The sequence below is a fragment of the Anabrus simplex genome, chromosome 6 (genome assembly GCF_040414725.1).
Source record: "Anabrus simplex isolate iqAnaSimp1 chromosome 6, ASM4041472v1, whole genome shotgun sequence".
NCBI lineage: Eukaryota > Metazoa > Arthropoda > Insecta > Orthoptera > Tettigoniidae > Anabrus > Anabrus simplex.
The window spans coordinates 247,089,002-247,105,266 of NC_090270.1; the positions used below are offsets into that span (position 1 = coordinate 247,089,002).

At 36.8% G+C, this 16,265-nt stretch overlaps 1 protein-coding gene across 1 annotated transcript in view; it reads right to left on the reverse strand.

Moving 5' to 3' along the window:
• LOC137501297 (uncharacterized) overlaps positions 1 to 16,265 on the reverse strand; it is a 96,041-nt gene that overhangs the window by 12,967 nt on the left and 66,809 nt on the right. Inside the window, exon 6 of the mRNA XM_068228279.1 lies at positions 2,075 to 2,251. Within this exon, the coding sequence (XP_068084380.1) occupies positions 2,075 to 2,251 (177 nt within the window). The remainder of the gene's footprint in view (positions 1 to 2,074; positions 2,252 to 16,265) is intronic.

Here is a 16,265-nt window from a genome sequence, read left to right on the forward strand (position 1 = left end):
TATACAGTTACACATGATATGAAAAATTTCAGATACTTTAACCCTTTTCACTGGAATGTCGAGTTCTGCTCGACACACTCTACTTCAAAAATCGGATGTCGACACAGGATATCTCACCGCTTGAAAACTCGAATGTCGAGCCAGTCTGCCAAATGCCTATGCAGAAAGGTAGCTGCATGTGTCCTGAACTCTCTTGTCAAACTTCGGAACATCTACAAGTAATCTTTCTCCCAGTACAGCTAGATATTCCATAGAGTGTATATAGCCCAACTCTCGCTCCGCACCAGTCCAACTGTCATGGCATGAACAAGTAGATCGTGTCAGTTACGGAAGGATAAAAGTATGCATATTCCCTATAGAAACATTGAGCCTAAGGAACTAAATGGCGATAATGATTTATCAGACATTTCTGAGTTTAGAGCTGGTGAATCAAGCATTGAACAATTCATAGATGATGAAAGTGATACAAATACAAATATTAATGCAAGTGCTATGCTATGGCAGAATGTTTCGAATGATGATAGCGGGCCAATTGAATATCCTTTCTCCAAACAAACAGGGTTACGGAATGCCAATCTACCAGTTGACGCAAGACCACTGGAATATTTTAGATTGTTTTTTAACAAAAATGTTATTGAGGGTATAGCCAATTAAAATATAAATACACTGAGGAGAAAATTCGTAAACTGGCACCTACAATGAAGCCTCGGTCTACATGGATGAAATGGACAAAGGTGACATTTACTGAAAGTTTAGTGTTTATTGGTGTTATTCTCAACATGGGACTTGTCAGTTTACGTACTTACAAGACTACTTCCCCCAGCAATGGCTAACACATGTGCCATTTCTGCAATGTTTTTATGCAAGATAGATTTATGCAGATTTTTTGGATGTTATATGTGGGTCTCAAATAATCCGGCTCTGCACCCTGGTGTCTGTTTCAAAAGTGATACGAAAAACACTGAAAAACTATAAAACTCAGTAAGACTTAAGCATAAGTATATTCATAAATTATTTATACTGTTTCCTGTGTTCATAAGCAATAAAAAAGTTTCAAATATTTTTGACACAAATGAACGTGAGTGAGCTGAATATAACATTTCTCAACCAATGAGTGGGAAGTGTTAATGGGGAAGAATGTGGAAAACTTTGAGCAGATGAAACATCTAAGTGTCAGTGACATTGCATGTTACAAATATGCAAGGCTAACATCCTGTGATGTTGAATGTACATTTTCAAGATACATGAAAATTGTCACAGCTTTAAGATGCCAAATTAAACCCCTAATTTTGTGGTTCACTGCAACAGTTCTTTGCTTGCAGACTAGTGCAACAGGTGAGTACATTTTAAATTTTTATTTAGATAATTGAAAAAGAAATTTAATTCTATGGAACATATTTTTTACATTTTAAGCACATAAAAATAAATATTTTTCAATATATAAGCACCTAAAAGTCCGAATTAGTCTATACAGTATAACATCATCGACACAAAGCCTTATATATGATTCCCGTTCTTTACTCCTATCATTTATATACATAAGAAAACAAAAATATCCAAAATTACTGGTGCGCAGCACCCCCCTCTTAAGCATTACATGATCAGATAACCTACTCTAATTTTCTGAGTTCTGTTTTCTAGAAATTTAGCCACCACATTCAATCACTCTTTTGTCTAGTCCATGAGCCCTCATTTTTGTCATGATTTACCCTATCAATAGCCTTGGATAGGTCAATAGCATTACAGTCAATTTGACATCTGGAATCTAAAATATCTGCTATATCTTGCTGGAATCCTACAAGTTGAGCCTCGCTGGAATAACCTTTCTGAAAGCCAAACTTCAGCACTAATGAGATACCTGTAGTCAGGTGTCATAACACACGAGATATGAAATGGTGGCTACAGTTCATTTTAAGATATTAAATTAGATGTTTTATTATGTGGAGCTTGCAGAACGATGCAGAGATTTTGTAAATAATAAAACAATACTTTGAAAAACTGCAGGTATGAAGGCTCCATTCTTGAAATAATATTGCAGGAATGTCTCATCCTTGACTGTGGTGAAACATATGACCTTGCAGCAGCAAAATGTTCTTTAAGAAGGGACCATCCCAACTGATCACCCACCTGATCAAACAATGATACTTGAAGTTGGTGACAAAAGTAAAGGTTATTCATCAGACTGCATTGCACCTCAGCATCATCTCCTTGTCCTGAGTTCTTGCCCCATTTCACAGACATCAACACAGATCTAAAAATGTTACACATCAAACATAAAAGCAAATCTTAGAACATTACAGAAGCTATCAACCATAGTGATCACAAGCATTTTAAAAATTTCCTTGCCTTCATCCTATTTATCAATCAATAAATTTCTTCAATATATGCAAAGAATTTGGATATTTATTGACTATCTCCCTTGGTAAATTATTCCAATCGCTAACTCCTCTTCCTATAAATGCATATTTTCTCCAATTTGTCCTCTTGAATTTCAGCTTTAACTTCATATTGTGATCTTTCCTACTCTTAAAAACACCACTCACACTTATTCGTCTACTAAAGTCATTCCATGTCATCTCTCCATTGACAGCTCGCAACATTCCACTTATTACAAGTAATGAATTTCATCTTGGTCCGTGGTGGAATTATTATATATAACTATTTCCAACTTGTACCTTTACACAACTTTAAAAATCTTACAATTTCTCTTAGATTAAAATAACATTAATTTATGTCCAAATTAATTGGTACAGGTTTTATTTTTCATAGAAAACATCTTCAGCCATGATCTTGATTGACAGATAAATATGCACAAAAACACAGGTTACATATCGAGTGACAGTTCAAATATGCATAAAAATACAGGTTACATAAGTAAAACACAATTAACAACTCATACTAAAAACAACTTGTCCTTGACAAGATTACAGAAATGTCTAAAGAGCTTTTGGTTCTATCTTCATTGTCACTATTTGACATCTTTTGTTATTCATAAAATACCACATGAAAAAATATCCCAAGATAAAAGGATCTTAAAGTTTCTTGATGAATAAATGAAATAGCAGTGAACAATGCAAATATTTTTAACATTCAACACTTGACGTTAATGGAAAGAGGGAAATTTTTTGTCAGATGAAGTGGACTGGTTTTGCGCGAGATGGAAAGCAACTCCCGATGACGTTGCATCCAAATCACCAAACACCCCTTACGGCTGATTCACAACAGGCCTCCTACTGCGCTTAGAGCTGCTTTCCTCCCAGCAGGTTTATTTATCACTAAGAATAATGTCTTACACGATACTCTTTACTTCAATTCTGTATTTTTATTTCATCAAACTCATTAACTTACAAACATTTACCTCTAACACACACAATACATTACAAGATGAAAATCCAGCACTTCTGCTCCCCTCTCCAATGAACAGATTCAATGTCCACAACATTTCCCTCATCACCCCTACATTCCTTCTCGAGGGAACATAGTTATTGCCTACAGAATTTCCCTTCAACTCTCTACTTAGATACCAGGACCAGAACAAAGAAACAGGCTTCAGTCTAAATGTAGCTGCTGAAGGTAACAATTTCTGTTTTGCTCTTTTGACCCCTATCTACTTTTCTTATAAGTTTTAATTTTTCACTGAGCGACTCAGAAGAAAAGTGTCTTTTGACAATTTTTAACTCTAAGTCAGGTGATAAAAAGAAAAAAAAAAGGAAGCCCACGTAGAACTTATATCTTTACTTGAAGTATATTTATTTGCTTTTAAAATTTGAACAAAACAATGAATCAGTACAATCTGGCTTGACACAACTTAAATTTTCGTAATGTGCCATATAAAGTAAGTGCACACAAATTTCACTTGTAGGGTACTTTAACTCACACTTTGGAAACAGTCTTCAAGTATGCAGCAAAAAGAAATACCATCAGCTGGACTTACAGTACAGCTACTTGCTATGTCGAGAGCAGCGTGGTATATTTCATGTAAAACAACCATTTACAGTACGGTATTGACTAAAACAATCCCTCGCTTGCAGCACTGAGTCAAACAATCTGTATCAACAATAAAAGATGAAGGGGTCATTACTGCAATGATTATTATTTGACAAAATAGTAATTATCAATAATTTTGCATTTTAAAAAACTTTCACTTACGGGACCAGCGCAATACTCTGAATTGCAATGTATCTTTATTTTGAATTTAGAAATTCAAATTACTTGTAAAAATTAATCTAGCATCCACAGACTTAGAGTATCTCAGATGTTCTTTTGAATTAACAAGGTTTACTCTTTTGTGTTCAAATACATATTTTTTTGGGATTCTGTTTTTCTTTTTTTTTCACAAACTCTACACAATAAATCCATATGTTAAAAATACAGCAAAACTAAACTCCACAATAGAAACAATATAAATAAGAACTTTATTGCAGTCAATGGTCAGATTAATACACATATAAACGTTTAACACTTAACTGTAAGCAGACCTTCACTCTTCACTGCAAAACCGAGTGAGCATGTCCTGTCTTCGTTTACACCACATCACATGATATCTAACACACTGTTCTCCACAAAGCAAGCAGATGTACTGTAGGTCTGCCTGATAGTACAATAGAAGTCTATTAAGCGAGAATTCATAATGGCAAAACATTTACTCGCTATAACAGATTGTCGTTATATCAGAATTTTTGTAAATGTTGGGGGGGGGGGACCTCACACACATTAAAATCAATATGAAACAGCAACCAGTTTGTTCAAAATTTGTGTTTTTGCAGATTTCTATACTACAGCTTACTCGTTAGTTATTTTTCTAATTCTGGGACAAAGTGGATGCATTTACTCAATTTCATTCTGAAAAATTGGGAGGAAATAGTAAACAGGAAATATTATGAACCTGAGGTAACTGATATAAATGAAAAAGAGATGTAGGAGCCAAAGGGTTAACCAATTGGCAAAAAGAAGGATTGGCATAGAATTGAAAAATTGAAATTCAGTATTGGTTTTAGCAATATTTAAAACATCACTGTAGGTAGTAATAGAGTCTATGTAATCATGAACCGGTTCAGTGGGCAGTTGATGACGCCGCACAAATTGTAAACTCAATTTCTGACGTACCTCGTAAGGTAGAAAATAATTGTGAAGGGCAGTTCGAAGTTGAACCCAATCAGTAAAAGTCAACATATTCTCAAGCCAAAAATTAGTGAGATAACCCATTGTTTGAAAAGATAAAAGACCAACTAATTGTGGAAATGAATTTAAATTAACATTTAAAAACTTACAAACAAAAAATAACCATGTGACTAGAGAACGAGATTCAGTATTAGTCAACTGACGTACTTGAGAAAGAAACTGCTTAACAATTTATAAATTAAGGGAAGAATCCACTGAACTAATATGCTGGGTATATGGATAAGTGAAGAGATCATGGAAAGGTGGCATAGGGTGAAAAGACGATTCCGGTTTTTGCGAAATGGGAGAAGAAATGTCAAGATGAGGCACACATCCATTAGAATTACAAATTTCCGGGAAAATAGATAAACTGTCACCAAAAGATATTAAGTCATTTGGCAAGGAAATATTACGGCATGGAGGTAGAGAAGAAAAAAATTACTTCCGGTTGACAACGGAGAATTATCCGAAAAATATGCCATAGTAGTAATCAAAAATCAAGAAAAGAGAAAAAATGATATAGAAGAAACATACTGCAGGCCTCAAACAACCAATAGCAAAAAGGAGAAGAAAGAGGAAGAAGAAGAAATAATATAGTACGAACGTAAGAAGAAAAAAAGAAGATATTTAGAGGCCAGAATTAATAATGGTAGAAATCATCTGCGATTATATTTTCAAACTCGGAAGTCTAAAACCCATGACCGTGCCATGCTTTGTCATTCAGAGAGCCGATCCATTGTTCAACAGCAGAATATCAGAAAAGTGCTGGAAACCCAGAGGGGTGCGTGGTAGGTATAGAAATATGAAAATGTAAAGGAAATGACAAAATACACACTAATCTCAACAACAAAAGATAACATGTGTTTTAAAAGAAAACAGGCATTAACAAAATCAATAGCATTGGGAACGAAAGAAGAACAAGTATCAAAGCGAGAATTGGATGTTCATAAAAAGCTGATTAAATCGACCATAATCAAATAAAAGGCAAGTGTATTAAATAAAGCAATTCCTGCCAGCGGAGATGCATGCAAGAAAATATTACCTTAAAACAATAAGTAGGGAACAGGGAAAGGGCAAGTAAGAGGAGGGAGGTCAAATCCTGCATCAGTATTTATGTCAATTTAAGCAAAAGAAAAGAAATGGAACACTGTTCTATGTTTAAGATTTGGTGTACTAATATAGAAAACAAAACCTTGTCCACATGTCGTCGCACTATAACTTCCACAAAATTAAATTTTAAAAGAATGGGAATTAAGTTCTCACTATAGAAGAATGAACATGATATTAGATATTTTTTTTTAATGAAAAAGAGTTAAAGTTAAAGCCTGAAGGGCAAAACGGGAAACAAGCTCCTAATGTTCAATGCTTCAAACAACCATAACAATTCGCTCACCCAACATCACACGATGCACAAATCCAGTTGGTCGGTATTAAAATGAAGGTGCTCAACACATGGACGTCTGCCTAAGGCCCTGCACACCAGACGGCTATCAAAGCCAAACTTACTTGAGAGGGAAACAATTGGCATATTTATAGGAGCACAGATGGAATGTCCTCGGAACAGTGGAAGCATGGAGCAGGTTCAAGAAAGTTCAATGACGTCAGTAGTCACGTCAGAGAAGCCGATGGAAGCTCAACGTGCTTAGTAGGTAGCTGGGAGGCAAAGATGGCAGTTGTACGAGTGTTGAGCAGGTAAAGAATTATTTTTCTTGCTATTTTAGGAAGCACGTTACACACTGCAATGGCTTCCATGGCAAATGTTTCAGTTTTCTTATTCATTCAGCATCACCTAACCTAACTTAACCTTATATGTATCATGAAAACTTATTTCAAGTGCCAGTATAGTAAAGATAATCCTTTTGCTACAAATTTACATGGGAATACCATTTCCAAAATTTAACCAGACGCGAGAAAATACAGTGAAACCTCATTAGTGCATTCCTCATTAAGACAATTTCTTGCTTAGCATGTTGTAAATTCAAAGTCTCGGTTCACAACATATTAAATCTAAATAAAAATACCTCACTTCTTGCATCAAAAAGTTTCATCATACCACTTAGTACGATTGCATTTTTCCTAGCTGTGAAAATGTTCTTCGTCATTCCTTGTTAAAAGAATGTGATTTCCAACACAGATTAGAGCCCTCGCCACAGGAGACAGATCAGGGAAAGTTGCGCAAAAACGGGAAATGGCCTTGAATTCCTGAACTCTACAGCGTAAATTACACATTCGGGAAGCAAGCCATTAGCCTCAGGGAAGTTCAGTTTTGCTCTCCGGTTTTAACTGATATTGTTGAATAACCCAGTAAGCCTGTTTGTGCTTATATTTCACACTCCTTTCAGAAATTAGAACTTTATTCTATGTTGAGTGATATAGTGAAGGGAAGCAAATATTTGCCGCATGATACATTACCTACGAATTAGGAACATAATATATAGTGTGAAGTTGACTAGTGTGGCACATATTTATCTTGTGACAGCTCAGTTACAAATAGAGAAAAAGCTTGAAATCATTTGCAAAATTAAAATGCAGAAAGTGGACAGACATCCGCATCTTTCAATAGTGGCACGTTCAAGAAGGCGGTTGTACGAGAGTGTTGAGCAGCTTCACACCTTTTGAGTTTCAACTCAAATCGATCGAAGTGTTGTCACATTCAAGATGATGTCAATGTCATTCTCTTACACATGACCAAGTTTAACCTCCAAATAATTCATAGTCAAAAAGTGTGAACAGAAAACAATGTTTAATAACCCACTGGTCCGAAATATAGGGCTTCAGCTGATGTTTAAAGAATGTGATATGCGATAATTCACTGATACTTTCATGGACCCCAGTGCAAATGCTTTTATATTTTGTTGTCTGGTGTTTTACATACCTTTTAATTCACAGTCGTTATTTAATAAAACCCCAGTGGAAAAAGTTTCATATTTGTTCTCTCATCTATTTCACGCCTTTTAACAATCTCCTTTTTAGAAACAGTACGGTACAGAGAATATATCTTTTACTGTACCCATACAAACATGACGTAAACGTAAAATGCACATTGATACATTAATAAAAACAACCTTTCCAATACATAGTAATTAGATTATTCTGGCTGATGATACTCACAAAGTATGAGCGAAACATATCTTTAAAAAAACCATTACTATGTATTGGAAAGGTGGTTTTTATTAATGTATCAACTTCTCATTCTGAATTCCAATACGGCTCAACAATGAGATTCACAACTTTCAAAATAAAATGCACGTGTCGGAAAAAATACATATCAAGTGTTTAGGCCTACATATCCACTGTTGGATAGGTTTTATTTGTGTATTCAATAGTACATGTTCTCGCTTAACAGACTTTTTTCCTTGTTCCCTGCAGAAACATCCTAACAATGTTTTCTCAATAAACTAACCACCAAAATCAGTCATCCAATCTGCGCCATACTTTGAGGTGTATTACATTCTTACTTAATTAGCACATATCATTAAAATTAAGCGATAATTTATTCCAGCCTTTATTTCTACCAAGTTAACTACTGCTATCGGCCATATTTTTTACGCATTTAGTATGGAAACATGTTCTCTTTCATTTAGAATTGTTTAAGAACACAAGTCGACAAGCATTACTAATCAACTGCGACATCGTCTTCGAGTTTGAATGTCGATGAGGGCATTCGCTGGTACACATACCAAGAAAACCATACTGAGGATCATCGATCACATTCAATATAATCACTGGAGTGCATAAATATTGCCAACAGAAAAAAATAACATACACTTAATCGCTCGTAATAACAGATGCATCAGTGATAGGGTTCTCGCTTTAACCGAAGGATAATACACAGTTTAATATAGAAATCTTCAAGGGACTAAAAAAAAGTAAGTCATTACTACAGAGTTCTCACTATAAGCTGTACTCACTATAGCAGACTTCTATTGTATTTCTTTTTGCTGCACATTTTATGGTGAAAACCATGCACCAAAAATCTTATTATATGTTGTAGATTGTATAATGCCTTAGCTCAGTCAGATGAAAGCATTGTGTCAATGGCGTAAAAGTTGCCCCATATCCCTTTCTTTACATTTCTGTAAGCAGTCACATCCAGGTGTGATGCGAAGCAATAGGTTTAGTCCCAAGTCTTCAACAAAATATGATTCTCTAGCTAGGAGATATAGTATTTGGGATGGTATTTAAGGCTTTCTTGAGATAAATTTTATCCTCTCTAGATCTGCCGGTTCTTTTGAGGTGTATCCATATATTTTTTAATCCGTAAGATTCGTAAGGTGCTATTTCTACACAAAACAGTTCGACTGCTGTCTTGAGGGACAACTTATGAATCTGTTTTATGTCACTTGTTGCTTTCACTCAAGTGTTCAGTCTGTCTCATGTGTATTGTAAAAATATTTCCTAGTATCTGCAAAGTTATCCCAAGATACTTTAAATGAGTTACCGATGGGAGAAATCCGTCTTCATAGTACAACTTTTCCGCATTTCCCATCTTTCTGGAATATCACCATAACGCTCTTGTCCTTGCTCAAGCATCATTCATTATCTTCAGCCCAGTCTACCAATTTGTTGAAAGTGAATATGAGATCTTTCATACTTGTTGAAGCCAGTACCATATCGCCTGAATATATAAGTATATAAGCTGATTTTGTCCATCAATATCGCTTCTACAATGTCCACTGTGGTGATGTTAAACAGCAGGTACACCATTAGTTTGTTTTATCGGCTTGGACTTTGAGATGTTATCACAAATCTCCAAACAATTCCAGCTGAAAATATTCCATATTATTCTGGTCAGGCAGTGCTCTTCGCCTATTAATTTCTCCAGTTTTGTCAATAGGATTATTCTGTTTATTGTGTCCAAAGCCTTGCTGTAGTCCATGAATACTGCGTGAAGTTTTCCACTGGGTGATGCTAAAGCCTTCTCTATTCCGTCTGAAGATACTGGATAGGTTGTGTGGTGGATCCACCTCTCCAGAATACAAACTGCTCATCAGGACTCTGCATTTCTTCATCCTCTGTCAGACGTCCACATATCAGCTTCATTAGAAATTTGAAGAACACATTTTCAAGGGCTATTCCTCTGCAGATGTTTGGGTCGCTGGTGTCTACTTTTCCATTGTAAAAGATTTTAATTGTAGATCTCCTCCAGGTGTTCAGAATGTACCCAAGTCTAATGCACTCACTTGAAAGAGACTATTCCCTCTTTAAGAATGGGAGCGGCACTTTTAAGGTGTTTATTACAGATTAGATCAGGACCACATGCCCTGTTATTTTTCATACATTTATCACAGTCATTACCTCTTCTTCTGTGAACAACCTTGGATGTTCTATCACAATGAAGTTTCCTGATGGGCATGTTTCCCTGTCTTGAACATATGATGAATTCTCCTCCCAGATCTCCATTGGGATACTCCTTGGGAATCTGGGTTGACTAGGGTTTAAAGCCAAGTAGGGGTTCTCTTCTGCTTATTTTACAAGTTCTCTTTCTTCATTCTCTTGGTTATGTCCTTGTATTGTCTCCTGTTTTTGCTGTAAACCTCAAGGTTCCCTTTCGAGGAATCTTTTAACCCTCCAATTCCCAGTGAATGTTTTTTTTTTAATAGAATTTAAATTATTTTTAAGTGATACATGTTTTTTGAGGTATCTTCAGAAGCAATACAGAAATTAAAGTTAGTATATTTATTATTTAAGCCTGTTTGAGGGCTGACACCTATAGGTGACACCGAGAATTATAACAGGTTAACATTTGATTTTTGACAATTTGGCTTTTTAAAAGTATATCTGCATTTAAGTGATATGGAAGAAGGAAATCATTAAAAATGGCAGGAATAAGGGTGAACAATTACAAAATACTTGCATCTTCTTTTCCTGTATTGAATTCATACCAACAATCGATGTGTAAAACAACATTATTCTTATACAATTTCAATAAAGAAAAGTCCATTTTTTTCTTTGAGAACAGTCTCTTCTTGTATTTTCCTCCAAATCACCAGCACTTCGAACTCCAGAAAAAATGGGGGTTGCGAATGAGGAGCCACATAAGTAGTTCTTCTGTGGTGGCTTGCCATACTTTCCACAATATGTCTGAACAATTGCTCTTCGAAGGTGACAATATATGATTTTTCTTTTCCCCCCATATTCCAGTCTTTTCATAATTTGCTCCACATTCAGACAAGCACTATCTAAGGAGAAATCAAATTTGCTCTCAGTTCAACCTGAAGACTGTCCACATTTTGGTTATTGCAATCCACCCCATCCCCAGTTAGTAATATGGTGATAGACTGAGTGTGCAGTTTTGTTGCAACGTGGGTAGGTTCATGTCAAAAATAGTGCATAGCTGCCAACTTTTAGAAATCAAAAATAGGAAGATTTTTTTAATTCTTGGATTTCATCACATATATTGTGCCATGGTCTAAGTGAAAAAAGGACAGGATAAAAGGCATAGATACCTACAGTTACAACGTGAATTGACCATTAAATTTAAAATCTTAATCTAAAAAACATAAAATGGTTACAAGAAAATGGACCTAACCACTCTCATTTATGACACATACATACGAATAGTAATACAGTCGAACCTCGATATCTCAAACCTCCATTACTCGAATTTTAAGTATCTCAAAGTTACTTCTATTTTCCGACCATTTGTCCTATTCTTCACCTGTATTGATTTCTCTATTACTCGAAATTCGGTTACACAAATTTCTCGATTTCTCGAAGCAAACATGTCCTCCCGTGAAGCAAAAATACTCTGTAACTCGAATTTTGTGCAACATTAACTGTGCAATATGGCATTTGTGGTTTGTGAGGAACAGTTAACAAGTAAAGAAAGGGTTACAGTGAAGCTGGGAACTAATATGACGGGAACTGAAAAACTCGAACTTCTAGTGATCAGAAAATCGGCAAAGCCTCGCTGTTTCTCAGGTGTCAATTAATCACTGGACACATACAAAAGCAAGCCCAGAAGTCGTGGGTGACAAGCTCCATTTACGGAACCCAGCTGCGTGGTATTGACGAGAAGTTTCAACGTGAAGGGAGGAAAGGTTAACCGCAGCAAACAGAAGAGACTAACAGATTTTTCTCCAAAGGTGTCAACGGAGCTATATTTCTTGTTTCACTATTGTATGTACTGTATCCTGTCTTCTAAAAAGTTACTATAATAAGTGTTATATTGAAGTGATGCCGTAAAGTAGAGTTTCTTTGTATATTTGTAAGACTGTTAAAATAATGTTTTCAGTAAAAGACCGTAGATATATGTTTCAATTATGTGCTATACATGCTCCAAACTGTGTTCTCTATATCCCAAAATTTCGATAACTCGAAATAAAATTTATCTTCCAAGGTGATTCTACATATCGAGGTTCCATTGTATCAAATACAGTGGAGACAATACGCGACACTCTGCGAGATATCGAGGGACAGTGATTACAGCTCTCTCTAGCGGAGTGACCTGAGAGTTACTGATTCTGTCATAAGAGCACGTGTATTTGTTTGTGAAGCTTTTGGCGTTATTTATGTGTTTGCATTAAGTTGACATAAGGAAATAGTAGCGTGTCTCATTCCTTTATCTTCTTCTTCTTCGTTTTGCCTTATGACTGAGGCATCATGAGTATCATAATATTCAGCCCTCTATCCGATGAACCATTCTCCACCATTCTTCCCTATCTAAAGCTTTCAATGTGGTTACTCTGAGAGAGAACTCTGTAGGGACCGTTCACCATGTCAATCCGTCGCGTTGGTACTCGTCCATGTTGTCTGGTTCCCTGGACTTTGCCCTCAACAATCAGCTTTTGAAGACTACTATCTCAGCCCATTATATGTCCAAAGTAGCGTACAATCCACTGAGAGACCTTACACGATAGACAAACTTTTATCTGAAGTTGGTTCAGGATGGATGTGTTCGTGCGATGAGCTGTCCAAAGAATCCTTGATATTTTCCTCCAGCACCACATTTCAAAGCTTTCTATTCGTTCACAATCACGTTTGAGGATGGTCCACGTCTCTGCGCCATACAAGAAGACTGAGAAGACTAGAGATTCAACGAGCTTCTTTTTTGTATTGATGGTGATGTTATTATCTTTCCAGATCTTCCGCAAACGGATCATCGCTACCTTTGCTATTTCAATTCTTCACTTTATTTCATCTTTGGAACCACCAGAATTGGATAGTAAGGAGTCTAGATATACATACTGATATACAACTTCACACCCTATAATCTGTTTGATATGTGGACTGTTGTCGTTCTTACGATCAATAATCATGGCTGGTTTTCTGTCGATTTATGCGTAATCCAATTTCTATGCTTGCTTCCTCTACTCTCTTGATCAGCTCTGTCAACTCCTTCTCAGACGATGCTATCAAGGTGGTGTCATCAGCAAATCTCAAGTTGTTGATCTTGCATCCCCCAATGGAAAACCCTTTGTCCCAGCCATCTAATGCAGTTCTCATTGCATATTCACCATAGAGATTGAAAAGTAACGGTGACAGGATACATCCTGGCGAACTCCAGGCCTTGTATGAAACTGTTGAGACTGTTTGTTTTGAATCTTCACAGTGGCTGTATTTTCCTTATACAAGGACTTGAGGAGATCAATCAAATGGAGTGGCAAACCCATGTCATCCAAAATTTTCCAAGGATGATTCCATTTGACAGTATAGAAGGCCTTTTGGTAATCAATAAAGCACAGGTATACTGAAACACTGAATTCTCTAGCCTTTTCCATGATTTGTCTTAGGCTTAAGATCTGTTCTCGAGTGCCTTTCCCTTTCATGAATCCAGTCTGGACTTCAGGAATTTGATACTCTAGGAATGCCCGGAGTCTCTTGTGCAAGATATGAAGCATAACTTTACTGGCAGGTGAAATCAAACCAATTAAGCGATAATTTCCAAATTTTTTCCTCGATCCTTTCTTGTGGATTGGGACAAAGATTGACTGTACCCATTCCTCGGGCCATCTTCCATAATGCCATATTGCTTGACAGATTTTCAACAGCATCTCAATTCCAGCATCATCTATAGCTCTCAAGACTTCTGCACTTATTCCATCAGGTCCACGTGCTTTTCCAGTTCTCAGCATTTTCAAAGCCATTTCTACTTCATCTCGGAGGATGTCAGGTTCAGGATCTGACTGTATGTCTATCTTCACTTGGTCTTGTGCATTACATTGTTCACTGTACAGATCCTGGTAGTACAATCTCCATGTTTCCAGAACATTCTCCATATCCACAACATCATCACCCTGTGAGTTCTGTATATTTCAGGAATATGGCTTGAATTCTCGAGTGATTATTCTAATTTTGTTAAAAAGATCCTTGCTATGATTTTGATTTGCATGGTCTTCAATCTCAAAACAAATGTTACTAAGGAAATTATTCTTATCTCTTCTACAAGAAGACTGAATCCTTCTATCAAGATCACATTTGCTCTCTTTTTTCTTTAGTGTTAATGCCAGATTTTTTAATGCACCTTCCTTCTTCTACAAGCTGAAGGGTCAAGTCAGAGATCCACTGTTGCCTTCTAGTATTTGGTACTCAAGATTCATTCAAAGAGGACTCTATCCAGTTTTTAGTCACATTCCACAGCCCTTCTGCAATTGTTACTGGATCCTGTAATATGGAGGCTCTTCGTGCCAATGATTCCTTGAATGATGACATATTAACTACTTGTGGTATCCTGTGTGATTTTTAACTGGTGTTTGAAGTTTTATTCTTATTTCTGTTCTAAGAAGCTGATGATCGCAGCCACATACTGCACCTGGACAAGTTTTGGTGTCCATTACAGAAGACCTCCATCTTGAACTGATCAAGATATAGTCAATCTGATTTTTATATTGACCATCAGGCGAAGTCCATGTGCCGTATGTGATGCTTGAAGACGATATTAGTTATAGTGAACCTGTTTTGAATTGCAAACTCAAGAAGCCTGTTTCCCCGTTCATTTCTTTCTCCAATTCCATATCTTCCCACCGATGTTCTGACATGCTCATCACGTTGTGTTGAACCAATTTTGGCATTGAAGTCTCCCATAACAATAGTTATTTCTCTGCTTGGAAAAGCTGAAACAGTAGCATCAAGATCTTGATAGAAGCGGTCAATTATTTCATCACACGCATCCGCTGTTGGGGCATAAACCTGAATGATGTTGATTGAAAGTGGCTTGCATTTGAGACTTAGTGTTATAATGCGATCATTAACAGGCTTATATCCTTTCACTAGGCCATTCAGTTTGTCACTGATCACAACTGCGACACCATTACTCCTTTTTTCTTCATTTCCAGAAAAGTAAATCCAATGATTACCACTTCTAAAATGGCCATTGTTTTTCCAATGAGTTTCACTTAGCCCAGCCGCTCCTATATTATACCTTTCCAGCTCTTGTATTATCAGGAGAAGTTTTCCTGAAGCTAAAAGTCCTCTCACATTCCAAGTAGTCACATTCTGCTTTGTTCTTCCAGGCGGAAATTTCACATATGCAGCTTGGTTGCCTACATGCACATGCCCAGTAGCACATTTCACGCTCTACAGCCTGGAACCGCAAAAGCGCCGGTTGTCAGCTGGATCGCATGACGAATTAGATCCATTTAAAGCAGCTATCATGATAGTGTTCGTGGGAATAATAGTGTAGTAAGGTCCCTCTCTCTTCCACACTGCAGTACCACAACCGAAAAACCAGTCATTCTGGTGACACTTGAGGCTCCCTGCTCTTGACCCATCTCGAGCATGAATTGCTCTGTGCATCAAGTCGATACTGATGGTGCTGCTGCCCGACATCAGGTTTTCAGTGGATTCCAGTGGCATTTCCTCCACTGAGGGAACACCGCCCTTCCTCAAGGAGCTCATCCGCCCGAAGCCGTTGGCTCCGTGAGGGTGTCAGGTTATTTCTCGCCGCCTAACACTCGGCATGGAGTCGCTGGCTGTACGGTCTACTCCATACCGTCAAAAATATGTCCATTGTAATGGTGTCAACAGGTGTAGACTCTAGTTCCTTGGCAACGTCGATAAGAGCATGCATAGTTTCCGTCATTGTCATAGTTTCCATGGCATTAATGGCAGATAGAACAAAATGGCTGACACTTAGGGCAATGCAAATATAGTAAATAATTATA